Genomic DNA, 16041 nt, shown 5'->3' with positions numbered 1-16041 from the left:
CTTCCATGGTGGGTACATGTCCTATATCCCTTCTCCATTATGCAGATTATTTATGTGGTGCTAATTTTCCACACCACTAATGGGCCAACGTTATTACTCGATTCCTTTAATGAATTTATGGGGGAACTCAAATTAAAGGTTAACCATCAGAAATCATACATCATGATTTGCTGGTCACAGAAAACACGTTCACGCAGGTTTTATATAAGTGAGACCCCCCATTACAAAGGTCCAGCATTTTAATTTTCTCGGTATCATGTTGGACACTAACCTAAAGTGGGACAAGGTTTTAACTCAGAGGGTTCACAGAGCACGCTGTTTTTAAATTTTCCAGGAACTTGGCCATAAGCCTACTATATAACTAAATTCACTGTATAAAGCTTTCTTTGGGTACATATGAGTCAAGTTTCTGCAATTATATTATAATGTTTGCAAACCATAGAAAATAAGTCCTTAAGCAGGCTGTTAGCCCTCCCCTAAAGCACCGCAACCTTCATAGCGCGTACAGAAGTTGGCCTTCCATATATGGATGGCATGATAAAGATTGGGCCGCTCCTATTATGGCTGAAGATGAGGCAATCCCCTCAGACCAAATTTTCCAGACAAATCTTAGAAGATTGTGTGAAACTAGATCCTATGGATTCCATTCCTTGTTTGATTTACATCAAAAGAACCTTTACAGAGCTTGGAGTTCCTAATTTGTTTATTTTTCGATTGACTGAGCTTTTATGGTTGTATGTTTTATGGAAATTTTAAGTTGAGTATGTATTGATTATGTGGATTGTTATGTATGAACTGACTGTACATTTGATTATACTGTTCTGTAATTGTATTTAAATGCTCTACTTGTGCGAAAACCTAGGCAGAGGAGCTAACACTCCCAAGTATTTTTTGTACACTATTGATGATGATGTGTTTGTGTCTTTTTATGGCCATGTGGCCGAATAAAAGTACTTTGACTGACTGGGCACAATTGGCCAGGTTCTATAGGTAGGTTGGTTGCATGAAATAATAGACACTCTCAGTCCTATGGATCCAACAAGAGCAAATGATCCGGTTTGTTGTCCTGCCAGTGTAAGAATCCATTATCAGGCTTTGGGGATAGCTGCAACTTTGGTGAGGACTGGTTCAAAGTAGATGGTAGTTCAACTCTTTCAGTAGTTGTGATTTTTAAACTAGCCATGCCAGCACAGTAGGGAAAAGGGATTTTATCGCAAGACTACCGGTCAGCAACCTGGCTGCAGGGATCGAATGTGGCCGAAAGTCACCTAGACCGAAAAAGCTGATCTTGTACCACCCCAAAAAAATATTTGCACTTCGCATCATTGGTTTAATAGCTCATGAGTAAGTAAATCTAATGTTTAGGTAGAATGTGTTAGATATCAAGCTATTCCCTCACAGCCAATGTCTTCATTCACGGTGGGAGCTCCATTGAACTCCCAGCTCCCAGTGAGTGAACTGTGGTAGAGGGAGAGAACATCCTTTTCACAAAATCTCATACCTGTTGAGTATTATATCGTTGATTAGTAATTAGGACAGGTAGAATATATTTTAAAATTGCACTCTTGATTCTGAAGCCTAGAACTTATATTGTTTAGGATTTTATCACCTGCCTCACTCAGAAAATCAACGTTTTCAGTGCATTTATGTGTGCAATTATGGCCCTCGCTGTCCTTCTGTTCGGCTCTCGAATGTTAGAGGTATGGGACAGAGACAGATTGTTGTAGATGTTCCTGAGAAAAGAAGGCTGAGTTTCAACAACAGTGGCTCCTGTGTTTACCTATTGTCTGGCCTGTACTATTACAATGTGCTTTTTACTACCCATCTTGCACGGGTTCCTATAACAGGAATTTAAGACTGTATACGAAACATGCAGTTTGCAGCTACATCTGTTCCTTTTCCTACTTACAATTTGCCTTTCATTTTGTCTCTTCTTCACTTAATTATTTTTTTTATGTTTGAAAAGCTTTATTAGAATAATAAAAAGATAACAATTGACAAACGGAAAGGTACAAGATAAATGGAGAAGTACAAAGCTTAAAAATCCTAATGTCAAAATGAATAATAACAAAAGCATTTCATGAATTTTAAGGGGAAAGGATAGGGGGGAAAAAAAGAGAAAAGAGGGGAAAAGCAAAGAGAGAAGAAAAGGAAAGATGAAAGAGAAGATGAAATAGGTACAATGCAATCAATAAAAAGTAATTTGCAGAAGACTGAGTATTGAGTATTATAACAAGGAATTATTATTATTATTATTTTTAATTCAGGTTTTACGACGGAACCGCTCTCTGTTGTGGCTTGACCTGTCCCACAATCGGATCAAAGACGAGGGAGCAATGAAGCTTGCAGAGGTCTGTGATAAAAAATATTTTGTGTATTTTAACTTTTGTTTTCCTCCTAATCGCTCTTCTTTGGCCCTTATCTTGGTTTGACCCACTAGCGTGTATTCAATGTCTCACCATGAAAAGACATCTTATTGGTCGGTTTTTGAGCTCTTTATGTTGTTGTTTTCAAGTTTTTCAATTTTACCTAAAACACATGGCAAGTTCTTAGATGTCAGGTGCACAAAGGCCCCCGTTCAATCGATTTCTTCCTGATTACACAGCTTGTCTCTGTAGATACCCTAAGTGCTGCAATGGATATTAACCTTAAACTCAATAAGCTTATGCTGACCAGTTGTGCAAACTGAGGTCCCTGCTCTGTAGCTCCAAACCAAACTGAGTATCTGGCCCTGTCCACCCACACTTTAAGGAGGCTTGTAATAAATATGTTCACCCAGGACATTGGCTGCAGTAGAAGGGCAGTGCTGGAGGATGAGGAGCTTTCAGCCAAGGAACCCATAAGTAGAAGTACTCTTAGAGACAACTTTTCTATAATTGAGAAGAGCACTCGATTTGTATACGCAATCTTGTGGAAAGAATCCATGGTTACTTTATATAATGATGCTAGCATGCTTTGTGAAGTTTGAGGCATGGGTTTTCGGGAAACGTTTATGCTGTGGTGAACTTAAATGCAAAGTAAACTTAAAGCAGTGCCTAACACAATACAATAATGTAAGGAAGCTTGCACATGGAAGATCGTCTAAGACGTCTTAATTGCAATAAAAAAACGAGAAATTTCTGCCTGTAGCTATAGTACGGTACAAAAGGGGATGGTAATGGACGGAGCATCTGAACCAATCAAACACTCACACCCAGTCAAAAGATCTGGGTTTAATCCATCACCGTTCTTTAGCCCACTCTGCCACCCCAGTTCAGACATGGCTATATGCAAATCAGTCTGACCCTGTGCCTCATGGGAACAGTCCAGCCCGAACTGCCAAGCCATGCCTTCCCTGGACCCGAAACAAACTTCCGAGGACCGGTTTCTGGCATTCCAGCCGTCTTCAGCCCGGTTTGCTTGAATCCAGTGGCAAAGTGAGCAAGGGACTCACATCTGAGCATACCCAGCCACACTTATGGCGGCCAAAAGCGGTACAAAAGGGGGTGGTAATGGACAGAGCATCTGAACCAATCAAACACTCACACCCAGTCAAAAGATCTGGGTTTAATCCATCACCGTTCTTTAGCCCACTCTGCCACCCCAGTTCAGACATGGCTATATGCAAATCAGTCTGACCCTGTGCCTCATGGGAACAGTCCAGCCCGAACTGCCAAGCCATGCCTTCACTGGACCGGAAACAAGCTTCCGAGGACCGGTTTCTGGCATTCCAGCCGTCTTCAGCCCGGCTTGCTTGAATCTTGCTTTTGGCCGCCATAAGTGTGGCAGGGTATGCTCAGACGTGAGTCCCTTGCTCATTTTGCCACAGGATTCAAGCAAGCCGGGCTGAAGACGGCTGGAATGCCAGAAACCGGTCCTCGGTAGCTTGTTTCCGGTCCAGGGAAGTCATTGCTTGGCAGTTCGGGCTGGACTGTTCCCATGAGGCACAGGGGCAGACTGATTTGCATATAGCCATGTCTGAACTAGGGTGGCAGAGTGGGCTAAAGAACGGTGATGGATTAAACCCAGATCTTTTGATTGGGTGTGAGTGTTTGATTGATTCAGATGCTTCGTCCATCACCACCCCCTTTTGTACCGCTTTTGGCCGCCATAAGTGTGGCAGGGTATGCTCAGACGTGAGTCCCTTGCTCACTTTGCCACTGGATTCAAGCAAGCTGGGCTGAAGACGGCTGGAATGCCAGAAACCGGTCCTCGGTAGCTTGTTTCCGGTCCAGGGAAGACATGGCTTGGCAGTTCGGGCTGGACTGTTCCCATGAGGCACAGGGTCAGACTGATTTGCATATAGCCATGTCTGAACTGGGGTGGCAGAGTGGGCTAAAGAAAGGTGATGGATTAAACCCAGATCTTTTGACTGGGTGTGAGTGTTTGATTGATTCAGATGCTCCGTCCATCACCACCCCCTTTTGTACCGCTTGTAGCTATAGTACAGCTCTTATGATGGATATATCTTCCTGTAGGCTCCTCGGATTATAAATATTCCCAGATGTCAAACTGGATAGGCAAGCTTTACCCACAGCAACAGCTTTCCAGCACCATTAGGAAGTACCTGCCCACCCAGGATGTGACAACATTGTCTGATGTGCCACCAGGGACTGCAGAATTCACCCATCATACTACAGATAGATACCACACCGACCTGACGAGCTATTATCTTAAAATGCAAATCATTAATACCGACAGCCTTGAGAAAGCCTCAGGACTGTGCTCTGTGAGTGGGCGAAACACGTGTTGGCTTCACTTTCCCAGCAAGTCTTCAAACTCCGAAACAAGGATTGAAGAAACCTGCTGATACCACCAAGTGCTTGTTTTCTCCTTATAATTATTTATCATTGCTAACAATTTGTGGGGTAGGGCCTTTAACCATGGGATTTGAAATGCAAGCACATGGGAGTTTGCAATCATGACCCCTATGGCATTCCAGAGGTGTTACTTAGCTGGATTCGTCTTTTGTATACCCAGGTGCAGGTCAATGGACACACCTCTAAAACGGTTCACCATAGGAAGAGGTCCTCGACAGGCTGGCCCCTGTCACCATTGTTATGCACTATAACAGTGGAACCACTGGCATGCATCATTCGGCAACGACATGCAGCCTCTGCCCTACAGTTTTGCCTGTGGCCTTTAAGTATTTCCCTCTATTCAGACAACATGGTACTGTATGCCATAGATCCTCCTCTGCATCTATCCCCAGTGATCTTGGAATACATACATTTTGAACACTATTCTGGCTTATTCATTAGTTGGTTGAAATCTGTTATAGGCCCACTAACACCTAACACGCCACAGTGCTTGTTTGAATTTCCATTAGTGTGGGCCACTGGTCCTGTCAAATACTTGCGTGGGGACATAGGGACCCAGATTTGGTGATTCAGTCTAACGATGATTGAGCCGTTTCGAAGCTGGAGGACCACGTTTCCAGATGGTTTAAGCTGCAGTTGTTGTTAGTGGTCAGGATAGCAGTCATGACGATGGTGATACTGCCCACATTTTTTTATCTATTTGTAAAAATACTGTTGTGACCTGCATCGTAATTTGTAACTCGCCTTATATTTTACTGTACCTTTCTTCTTTTTTCCAAATGGTACAGTTCTCCCCTGTATCCCCCTTTTCCCTGTGTAAAATGGAATGTTCCAATAGAGTTAACATTAGAATGTTGACACTCTCCCAGTGTGGAGAGTGGATGGCCAGAATAAAGAGTTCTACCTTACCTCGTCTTTGCTTCTTCGCTTCTTTTGAATTCTAACACTGGCGATGATCCTGCGCAGGGGGCAGCTGGTCATCTCCCCTTTCAGTACTCTCTCAAGGACATTCAAAGGCTGTGAGTTCTCTGTGAACTCTGTTTCCAAGTGTTTCAAGGCTGGGGTATTCATCCATCACCTTCACCTAGGCAGAGCTGTGACCCACGGTCGCTGTAGGAGTTCATACCACCTACGTTGCTTTCTCTACAGGGTACCAGCCTCCGGTATTCAACACTTGTCAAACAGTAGTGGCATTACTATCCTGGCTCACCTGCAATCTCACCCTCCAGCCCTCAAGTGAGCAGCGTCCCTGAGCGAGACTTCTCTCTTCCTCAGCTATTTGAGGGCGAAATTTCCTCACAGGCGAATTACTGACATAACAAAAGACACTGCTGGGCAAGTCAGTCAGCATCCCAGCATGAGCCTCCGCATCGCCACCTCAGCTGTTCCCACTTATCTGGCGCGTCAGCGTCCCTCAGCCGGTTCCGAGGTAAAGTTTCCTGTCAGCGAGGTTAAGATTCCTTCCAGCACTTGTAGGGATTCCTCGTCCGGCACATCAGCCTCCTCTCAGCTGTCCCGACGGGAGGAGATTCCTGTCAGCGCCCCTGCTGGTGAGATCCTTTCCAGCGCATCCGCCTCCCCTCAGCCGGTCCAGCGCGAAGGGGTTCCTGTCAACGTCCCAGTCACAGGTGTCGTCATTTTGACCCCGCAGTTACCCTGACCGTGCTGCAGTCCGTCCAGTGCTGTCCTGTTGGAGGAGTTCCCTGCGTGGGTGCTCCGTCTTTGCAGCGCTGTAGAGAACCCATCTCCAGCAAGTAAAACCTCTCTTTTTGCCTGTCAGCGCCCCAGCCTCCTGGTTTCCTTGTGCCTTCCTGCTACCTGCACGGTGACACGCTCACCACTCAGTGCGTGTTACCCATCACGGTTGTACGCATACCTGTAGCTTATTCCTCCACGTGGAATATTATTTATACCCATCTGTCATTTTGCCATTCGTTGCGTGAAACCCTTCACGGTGATACGCACACCTGTTACAGTCCCTCATTTCCTCCACGTGGAACTGTTCATATATGGTTTATAACCATATGTCACATTGCCATTCATGGTGATACGCACACCCAGTACAGTACTGTTAGAACTGGCTATTTCTGGTAGGCTAAGGCTGACACCAAAGCCAGGCAGAAACCACCATTCTAGTCAGGGCAAGGAAGTCACATGCCAAGATAACCCCTGCTCACCCCCTTGGTAGCTTGGCACGAGCAGTAAGGCTAAACTCGGAGGCAATGTGTAAAGCATTTGCGCCAGCACACAACAGCAACAACATACTAGGCACACCACAAAAGGGGCTCCACACAAGGTTATTATAAAATAACTTTTGTATTGTAAAAACACATCAGATAGTATCACACAAATTACATGGTGCCAACTGGCACGGGCAATATTCACAAGGGATTATTTACAAGACAGGGCCACATGGGCCACTGTCAGAATCAACACTTTTAGAAATAGAAATACTTGTCAGAAATTAGAATAAAAGGATATAAAATCACTGTAGCACAAAGTAACAGTTTTAAATCACATCCAGTAACTACTGGGAACAGGTGCCAGGACCTCACTAGGACCACCTGTACTAAAAAGAACAACCACCTAAGAATAAAATACATTTAGGGGTATAAACAAGAACACATTACCCATGATGCATGAAACACACTCAGAGGAGTAGTAAAGGGAAACATATGATGCATAAAAACATTCAGAGGTGTAAGGACAACCACCTAAGTATCACACAGCGTTTAGGGGTCTAAGAAGGAACACATTACCCATGATGCATAAATATACATTCAGAGGAGTAGTAAGGACAACCACCTAAGTATCACACAGCGTTTAGGGGTCTAAGAAGGAACACATTACCCATGATGCATAAATATACATTCAGAGGAGTAGTAAAGGGAAAGAAAGACACATGATGCATAGAAATACATTCAGAGGTGCACAACAACTCAATAACGCAAAAACACACAGTAGGCAGTTACCATCCTAGACATAGCAGATAACCACATTGTGCACAACTTACATAAGCCACCACCTGTGGCAGTCCCTAGGCCAACTGGCCTTGTTGGAGCTAAGACGCCCTGTGTCCCAATGTCAGGGCGCGCTGCCATGCAGCGCCAGTCAGGGGTGCGCCACTGGCGCAAAACCTAAACGTAGCAGGTGCCCACTACTTGCTGGGCACCTGGAATCCTCACAAGACCTAAACGGTGCAGCTGCCCACTAATTGCTGGGCAGCTGAAAGTCCCAACTGCGACAGGGTCCTCACTGACCTTTAGAACAAAACTGCGCTCAATCGTTGGAGCCACACAGGCTCTTACACCACACTGGCTCTGGAACTATGTGTCCCCAGGGGCCCTCGAGGCTCTTAACAAATCCCTTGCAGGCAGGAGGGGGCGGGCACCAGCAATGTGCCCCGACGCCCCCTCTAATTAAAAAATGGCCAAACGCTGGAGCCAAACAGGCTCTTAAACAAAATAGTCTCCAGGGAGCCCTCAGGCTCTCCAAACAACTGTCCCCCCTAGAGCCTCCGTGGCTCTAAACACAATCATAGGGGCAGGGAGCCTCTCCGGGCTCTACACACGTTGGGGCGACCCACTGCCAACCGGGGCCGCCCTTGAAGCCCTCGTGGCTTCACGCTGACCATGAGCGTGAGCTCGCTCTACCGGGGGGGGGGGGGGGGGGCGGACACCGACAATGTGTCCCGGCGCCCCTCCCTTTCCTCTGCCCCACTCACCGGTTTACTGGCGAGCGGCGGCTCTCCTCCCTCGGGGCTCCCTCAGCACACGGGAGCCCCTGCAGCCGGCCACGCTTCTTCTCTCGGGGCTCCCTCTCGGTCACGGGAGCCCTCAACGGCCGCCATCTTCTTCCTCGGCTCTCTCGGCTCCTCCAGCAGTCCCGAGGACAGGGACCAATCCGGACGCGGCGTTTGGGGCGAGCCTCTGACACACCCGGGAGTCAGCCAATGGCAGTGCGGCTCCCGGGACAGGCTTTCAGTGACGCTCCGCTTCTCAGCCAATCACGATTTACAAAAAGGGGGTGGTGATGAACAGAGTGTCTGAGTTAAACAGACCACTCTTACCCAGTCCAAAGATCAGGGCTTGATCCATCACCGTTATTTATCTCACTGCCCCATCCCAGCTCAGAACCTGGCTATATGCAAATCAGTCTGTCCCTGGGCCAGTGCATCATGGGAACAGGGCAGACTAAACTACCAAGCCAATTCTTCACCAGAAAGGAGACAAGCTACCGGGGACCGGTTTCTGGCATTTCAGCCTTCTTCGGCCCGGCTTGCTTGAATCCTGATGGAGCAGTGAGAAAGGGACTCATGTCTGAGTATACCCTGCCACACCTATCTCAGCCAATCACAGCATGACCACGGCGATGATGCTGCGCCGTACGGGCCTATCCCGTCGCGGTGTTGGTGAGGGGGCTCGGCTCCTCCAGCCAATGGGAGCGCAGCAGCTCCGATCTTCACCGCGGCAGCCTCCGTTTACGAACTGCAACTTCACGGGGTATTACTGGCCCCCGGCAGCGGCGGTGAACAGGCGGCAGATGAGTTTTGAGGGCGCAGGTCACGGGAAGACCGCCCTCTCGGCCTCACAACCGCGCTAGAGCCGGATTCACGAGGGAGGCACCACAGACCTCCAAAAATATCGAAACTCTGGCTAAATAGCAGGTCCGAGAGCAGCTCCATACTGCAAAGGGTCAAAGTAAAGCGCTCCAAAGCGCTAGAGGCAAACAAAGCGCTTCCAGGCACTTTTAGGCTATCATAAGCCCAGGCAAAAGCAAGAAAAAGTTCTCTGAAGGGAAAGGCAGCTTCTCCATGCTGCCAATGGTCCCAGAGATTCCCAGGGGCAAAGCAAAGTCCCCCCAATCAGCCCAGGCAAGCCATAGGGGTCCCCCAGAAGTCCTCCAGGCATCCAGGAAAGTCCATCAGAGGTCCAGGGGCTGGGCAGGGCCCAGGGATTCCCCTGAGCCCAAGCAGCAGCACGCCCCTGGCAGATTCAAGTTAGAAACAAGAACAAATTGGAAGGGGAAACAGCCCCTTCTTATACTGAGAAAAGTCTTTGAAGTCTTTGTGCAGGCAGTGTGAGAACCAGCTAGAACTGGTTATAGGGAAGTCCTGTCAGTATCAGGGACAGAGGTGACAGTCGCCCAGCGGGAGGTGGAGCCAGCATTGTGGTCAGGCAGGCACAGCCCTTCACTATCAGGTGTCTTCTCCTCCCACTTCCCTGGCAGCAGATGCTGCCTTTCATCCATGGGCTGACTCAGACAACCTCCTGGGCTCTCCAGCCCCTGTCACCCTCAAACCAGACAGTCAATCCACAAGCAGGCCCAGGCACTCCTGGACCAGGCTCACCAGCCAATCACACGCCAGACACAAATTACACAAATATACCAACTTCCAAAAGTGGCACTTCTAGACTAGACACACCCATGCCGCATATACCATTACGTAGCATTCAATCTCACGAGTTCGCACATATAAAACTCGCCCCCTGCACTCCCCACACATCAGGAACTACCATGGGCATACATATTCCCCATTCATTCCTATGGGAGGGGAGGTCACTCACCACACATACACAGAGAGCTCAAGCACTTTACACTGTACCACAGTGAAAAAGTGTGCAGAGGCCTAAAATCACCACCACCAGGTTCTAGAAACAGGCTAGGAAAAAGCAAAAAGTCTCGGGGTGAACCTGCCAAAAGGGCCGGGTCCAACACAACCCCCTTCCAGCCAAAATGCAGGGTAAACCAATCACTCCACTGATGGGCTTCCTTGCTTTGGGCGACAAAACACAGACACGGACCCGCACAGCAGGGACACCTTCCGGTTCTACGCCACTCTGAACCCACCTGGTTACCTCCAAACCAGAACTCTCTGACCCAACTAGGATACCCCACTGGTACTCTCTAGCGGTCCACAGCCAGGACCAGGCCATAGGCCATCCAAATCACAGGTCCTAACCAATCCACAGAGTGGGGGGCAGTAATCCCTGGCACACAATAGCCAGTCTCCACTCTCTCTCTCAGTGTAGCTACAACTACGACTGATCCTTCAACCTAGGGACCATACCCTCAGGCTGACCAGTGGCCACGGGCAAGAATGCCCCACCCTACCACTACTTCTAGGTTTCCGCACCCTCACAGAGAAGCACTCACCAGAACACAATTCTCCTACCAGATCAGGACCTCACTCCATCACTGGTCTACCACCTGGAAACTATTTCACTTCTGAGGTACAAAGCACACAGCACAGTTCCTCTTCAAGCAGGTGGGGGGACACAGCACACAGCAAAGTCCCCTTTCCTCTACCTTAGTGGAAACAACAAACTGCAGGTGAGCCCCAGATCACACAGCAAGGGCAGCCTCCTCAGTCTCTTCAGCTGATCCACTTTGGCAGAGATTCCTCTTGACCTAGAAGTTTCCTAATCTCCCAACCTAAGATCTAAACCCTCAGGTTGCACCGGGGTCAGAAGTAAGGACACCGTCCCTCTGCACCCCCTTCCAGTTCCATGACTACAGGCCCAGTATGTCTCTGGCTAGACAGAGCACACGCCAGGGAACCCTCAAGGCCCTGAGATAGGGTTTCGGGCCAACGTGGGACACACCGTCCCACACTCACTCCGCCTCCACTGAGACAGTGCGTGAGCCCCTACACCCCTACCATACTACTGGGACCTAGCTGGGTTACACATGAACCTCTTCCCCTTCACAGGATCATCAGATACACAAGCCAATACTTTTAGAATCACTTCCTAATGCCTCTGCAGGACATCCTGCACACCACCAGAGGTACACCTCACGTGCAAGCTCCTTAAAAAAAAACAACTCACACCAACTCCTCCAGTTCAAGACACCACTCATCCACACACTCCCCCTCCAGACTGGTGAGACAGTTCCTCACTGCCTCTGACTCACAACCTGTACCCCTCTTACTGAGCACCAGGCACCATACTCTGGAAACTGGGAATGGGACTTCACACTCACTGGACACATTTAAGCTGCCACCACTGGATCCTACCATACTGTGGAATCCAGACACACACACTACACTCAGGCGATAACCACCCTCCTGAGCTAGTCATTTCTCCTCCACACTCCCTCTCTTCCATCTACCCACACAGGGACAGGAACAGGGATTGGCCACTGGACCCAGCAAGGAAATCCTAATCTATGGGAACCTCGCCCTCTACTGGCGTCCCGCCCCGTCAATTTCTCTCATCTGCCACTAAAAATAAAGCGCAGGAACACATTTGAAAATGACACTTTGAGGAAAAACAAAAATCCCAAACATGTGACTATCTAAAAAAATGCAGCGTTTTGTAATGTAGCCAGTTGTCGCTGTGGCACTGCGCAAACACAAGTCCAAATCCGCACCGCTGACCAACAATGTTAGAACTGGCTATTTCTGGTAGGCTAAGGCTGACGCCAAAGGCAGGCAGAAACCACCATTCTAGTCAGGGCAAGTAAGTCACACGCCAAGATAACCCCTGCTCACCCCCTTGGTAGCTTGGCACGAGCAGTAAGGCTAAACTCGGAGGCAATGTGTAAAGCATTTGCGCCAGCACACAACAGCAACAACATACTAGGCACACCACAAAAGGGACTCCACACAAGGTTATTATAAAATAACTTTTGTATTGTAAAAACACATCAGATAGTATCACACAAATTACATGGTGCCAACTGGCACGGGTAATATTCACAAGGGATTATTTACAAGACAGGGCCACATGGGCCACTGTCAGAATCAACACTTTAAAAAATAGAAATACTTGTCAGAAATTAGAATAAAAGGATATAAAATCACTGTAGCACAAAGTAACAGTTATAAATCACATCCAGTAACTACTGGGAACAGGTGCCAGGACCTCACTAGGACCACCTGTACTAAAAAGAACAACCACCTAAGAATAAAATACATTTAGGGGTATAAACAAGAACACATTACCCATGATGCATGAAACACATTCAGAGGAGTAGTAAAGGGAAACACATGATGCATAAAAACATTCAGAGGTGTAAGGACAACCACCTAAGTATCACACAGCGTTTAGGGGTCTAAGAAGGAACACATTACCCATGATGCATAAATATACATTCAGAGGAGTAGTAAGGACAACCACCTAAGTATCACACAGCGTTTAGGGGTCTAAGAAGGAACACATTACCCATGATGCATAAATATACATTCAGAGGAGTAGTAAAGGGAAAGAAAGACACATGATGCATAGAAATACATTCAGAGGTGCACAACAACTCAATAACGCAAAAACACACAGTAGGCAGTTACCATCCTAGACATAGCAGATAACCACATTGCGCACAACTTACATAAGCCACCGCCTGTGGTAGTCCCTAGGCCAACTGGCCTTGTTGGGGCTAAGACGCCCTGTGTCCCAATGTCAGGGCGCGCTGCCATGCAGCACCAGTCAGGGGTGCAAAACCTAAACGTAGCAGGTGCCCACTACTTGCTGGGCACCTGGAATACTCACAAGACCTAAACGGTGCAGCTGCCCACTAATTGCTGGGCAGCTGAAAGTCCCAACTGCGACAGGGTCCTCACTGACCCTTAGAACAAACCTGCGGTCAATCGGTGGAGCCACACAGGCTCTTACACCACACTGCGCAGAACGTTGGAGCCACACAGGGGCCCTCGAGGCTCTTAACAAATCCCTCGCAGGCAGGAGGGGGCGGGCACCGGCAATGTGCCCCGACGCCCCCTCTAATTAAAAAATGGCCAAACGCTGGAGCCAAACAGGCTCTTAAACAAAATAGTCTCCAGGGAGCCCTCAGGCTCTCCAAACAACTGTGCCCCCTAGAGCCTCCGTGGCTCTAAACACAATCATAGGGGCAGGGAGCCTCTCAGGGCTCTACACACGTTGGGGCGACCCACTGCCAACCGGGGCCGCCCTTGAAGCCCTCGTTGCTTCACGCTGACCGGGGGGGGGGCGGACACCGACAATGTGTCCCGGCGCCCCTCCCTTTCCTCTGCCCCACTCACCGGTTTACTGGCGATCGGCGGCTCTCCTCCCTCGGGGCTCCCTCAGCACACGGGAGCCCCTGTAGCCGGCCAAGCTCCTTCTCTTGGGGCTCCCTTTCGGTCACGGGAGCCCCGCAACGGCCGCCATCCTCTTCCTCGGCTCTCTCGGCTCCTCCAGCAGTCCCGAGGACAGGGACCAATCCGGACACGGCGTTTGGGGCGAGCCTCTGACACACCCGGGAGTCAGCCAATGGCAGTGCGGCTCCCGGGACAGGCTTTCAGTGATGCTCCACTTCTCAGCCAATCACGGCACGACCACGGCGATGACGCTGCACCGCACGGGCCTATCCCGTCGCGGCGTTGGTGAGGGGGCTCGGCTCCTCCAGCCAATGGGAGCGCAGCGGCTCCGATCTTCACCGCGGCAGCCTCCGTTTACGAACGGCAACTTCTGGGGGTATTCCTGGCCCTGGGCAGCGGCGGTGAACAGGCGGCAGATGAGTTTTGAGGGCGCAGGTCACGGGAAGACCGCCCTCTCGGCCTCACAACCGCGCTAGAGCCGGATTCACGAGGGGAGGCACCACAGACCTCCAAAAATATCGAAACTCGGGCTAAATAGCAGGTCCGAGAGCAGCTCCATACTGCAAAGGGTCAAAATAAAGAGCTCCAAAGCGCTAGAGGCAAACAAAGCGCTTCCAGGCACTTTTAGGCTATCATAAGCCCAGGCAAAAGCAAGAAAAAGTTCTCTGAAGGGAAAGGCAGCTTCTCCATGCTGCCAATGGTCCCAGAGATTCCCAGGGGCAAAGAAAAGTCCCCCCAATCAGCCCAGGCAAGGCAGAGGGGTCCCCCAGAAGTCCTCCAGGCATCCAGGAAAGTCCATCAGAGGTCCAGGGGCTGGGCAGGGCCCAGGGATTCCCCTGAGCCCAAGCAGCAGCACGCCCCTGGCAGATTCAAGTTAGAAACAAGAACAAATTGGAAGGGGACACAGCCCCTTCTTATACTGAGAAAAGTCTTTGAAGTCTTTGTGCAGGCAGTGTGAGAACCAGCTAGAACTGGTTATAGGGAAGTCCTGTCGGTATCAGGGACAGAGGTGACAGTCGCCCAGCGGGAGGTGGAGCCAGCATTGTGGTCAGGCAGGCACAGCCCTTCACTATCAGGTGCCATCTCCTCCCACTTCCCTGGCAGCAGAGGCTGCCTTTCATCCATGGGCTGACTCAGACAACCTCCTGGTCTCTCCAGCCCCTGTCACCCTCAAACCAGACAGTCAATCCACAAGCAGGCCCGGGCACTCCTCGACCAGGCTCACCAGCCAATCACACGCCAGACACAAATTACACAAATATACCAACTTCCAAAAGTGGCACTTCTAGACTAGACACACCCATGCCCCATATACCATTACGCGGCATTCAATCTCACGAGTTTGCACATATCAAACTCGCCCCCTGCACTCCCTACACATCAGGAACTACCATGGGCATACATATTCCCCATTCATTCCTATGGGAGGGCAGGTCACTCACCACACATACACAGAGAGCTCAAGCACTTTACACTGTACCACAGTGAAAAAGTGCGCAGAGGCCTAAAATCACCACCACCAGGTTCCAGAAACAGGCTAGGAAAAAGCAAAAAGTCTCGGGGTGAACCTGCCAAAAGGGCAGGGTCCAACAAGTACCTTATTCCCACTATGTAAAACAAGTTATTTGTGATTTAGCTCTACCGGTTGATACTCACCTTCCCTAGGTGTCAGCCATTAGGTCACTTACTCCATTGTGTTTTCCCTCACTCTTCAATCCACGGATGTGGGATGTGATTTAGCACCATCGGTGATACACTCACCTTTTGAGTGTGTCAGGCATCAGGGGAAACACACACCATTCAGGCCAAGTCCTTCCATCATTCTCTGTGACATGGTGCCAGCTCGAACTTTTACGGACTTTCGCACGCTATTTTGTGTTTTTTCCATTAGCCAGTTGTACTTTGCTTTGCACTCATACCCTTCTCTTCAGCATCCCTGCGCCTTCTTTGTATCTATATACCCGTAGCACCAGTCACCTAATCAAGGGTACTCCAGGTACTAGCCAAACACCTTTTTTTAAGCGAAAGTGGAGAACCAGAAATTCACTGGAAAGATTGGACAGAGTTATTTGAGTCCTATCTGATTGCCGGGGGGGGGTTCGGCAATATGCAAACAACATATTCTACTGCTTAACCTGGGGGGGTATGATCGTAAGGTGTATGAGACATTACCAGAACCAGAAA

At 49.1% G+C, this 16041-nt stretch overlaps 1 protein-coding gene across 6 annotated transcripts in view; it reads left to right on the top strand.

Annotated features, from left to right (window-relative positions):
- Nucleotides 1-16041, top strand: part of LRRC71 (leucine rich repeat containing 71) — a 669208-nt gene that overhangs the window by 392658 nt on the left and 260509 nt on the right. For all 6 annotated transcript variants that reach the window (XM_086945316.1, XM_086945315.1, XM_086945313.1 and 3 more), the window contains one exon: nt 2268-2351. In XM_086945316.1, the coding sequence (XP_086801442.1) occupies nt 2268-2351 (84 nt within the window). The remainder of the gene's footprint in view (nt 1-2267; nt 2352-16041) is intronic.

Source organism: Lissotriton vulgaris, chromosome 12 (genome assembly GCF_964263255.1).
Source record: "Lissotriton vulgaris chromosome 12, aLisVul1.2, whole genome shotgun sequence".
Taxonomy (NCBI): domain Eukaryota; kingdom Metazoa; phylum Chordata; class Amphibia; order Caudata; family Salamandridae; genus Lissotriton; species Lissotriton vulgaris.
This window is presented reverse-complemented; position numbering and strand designations above follow the sequence as displayed.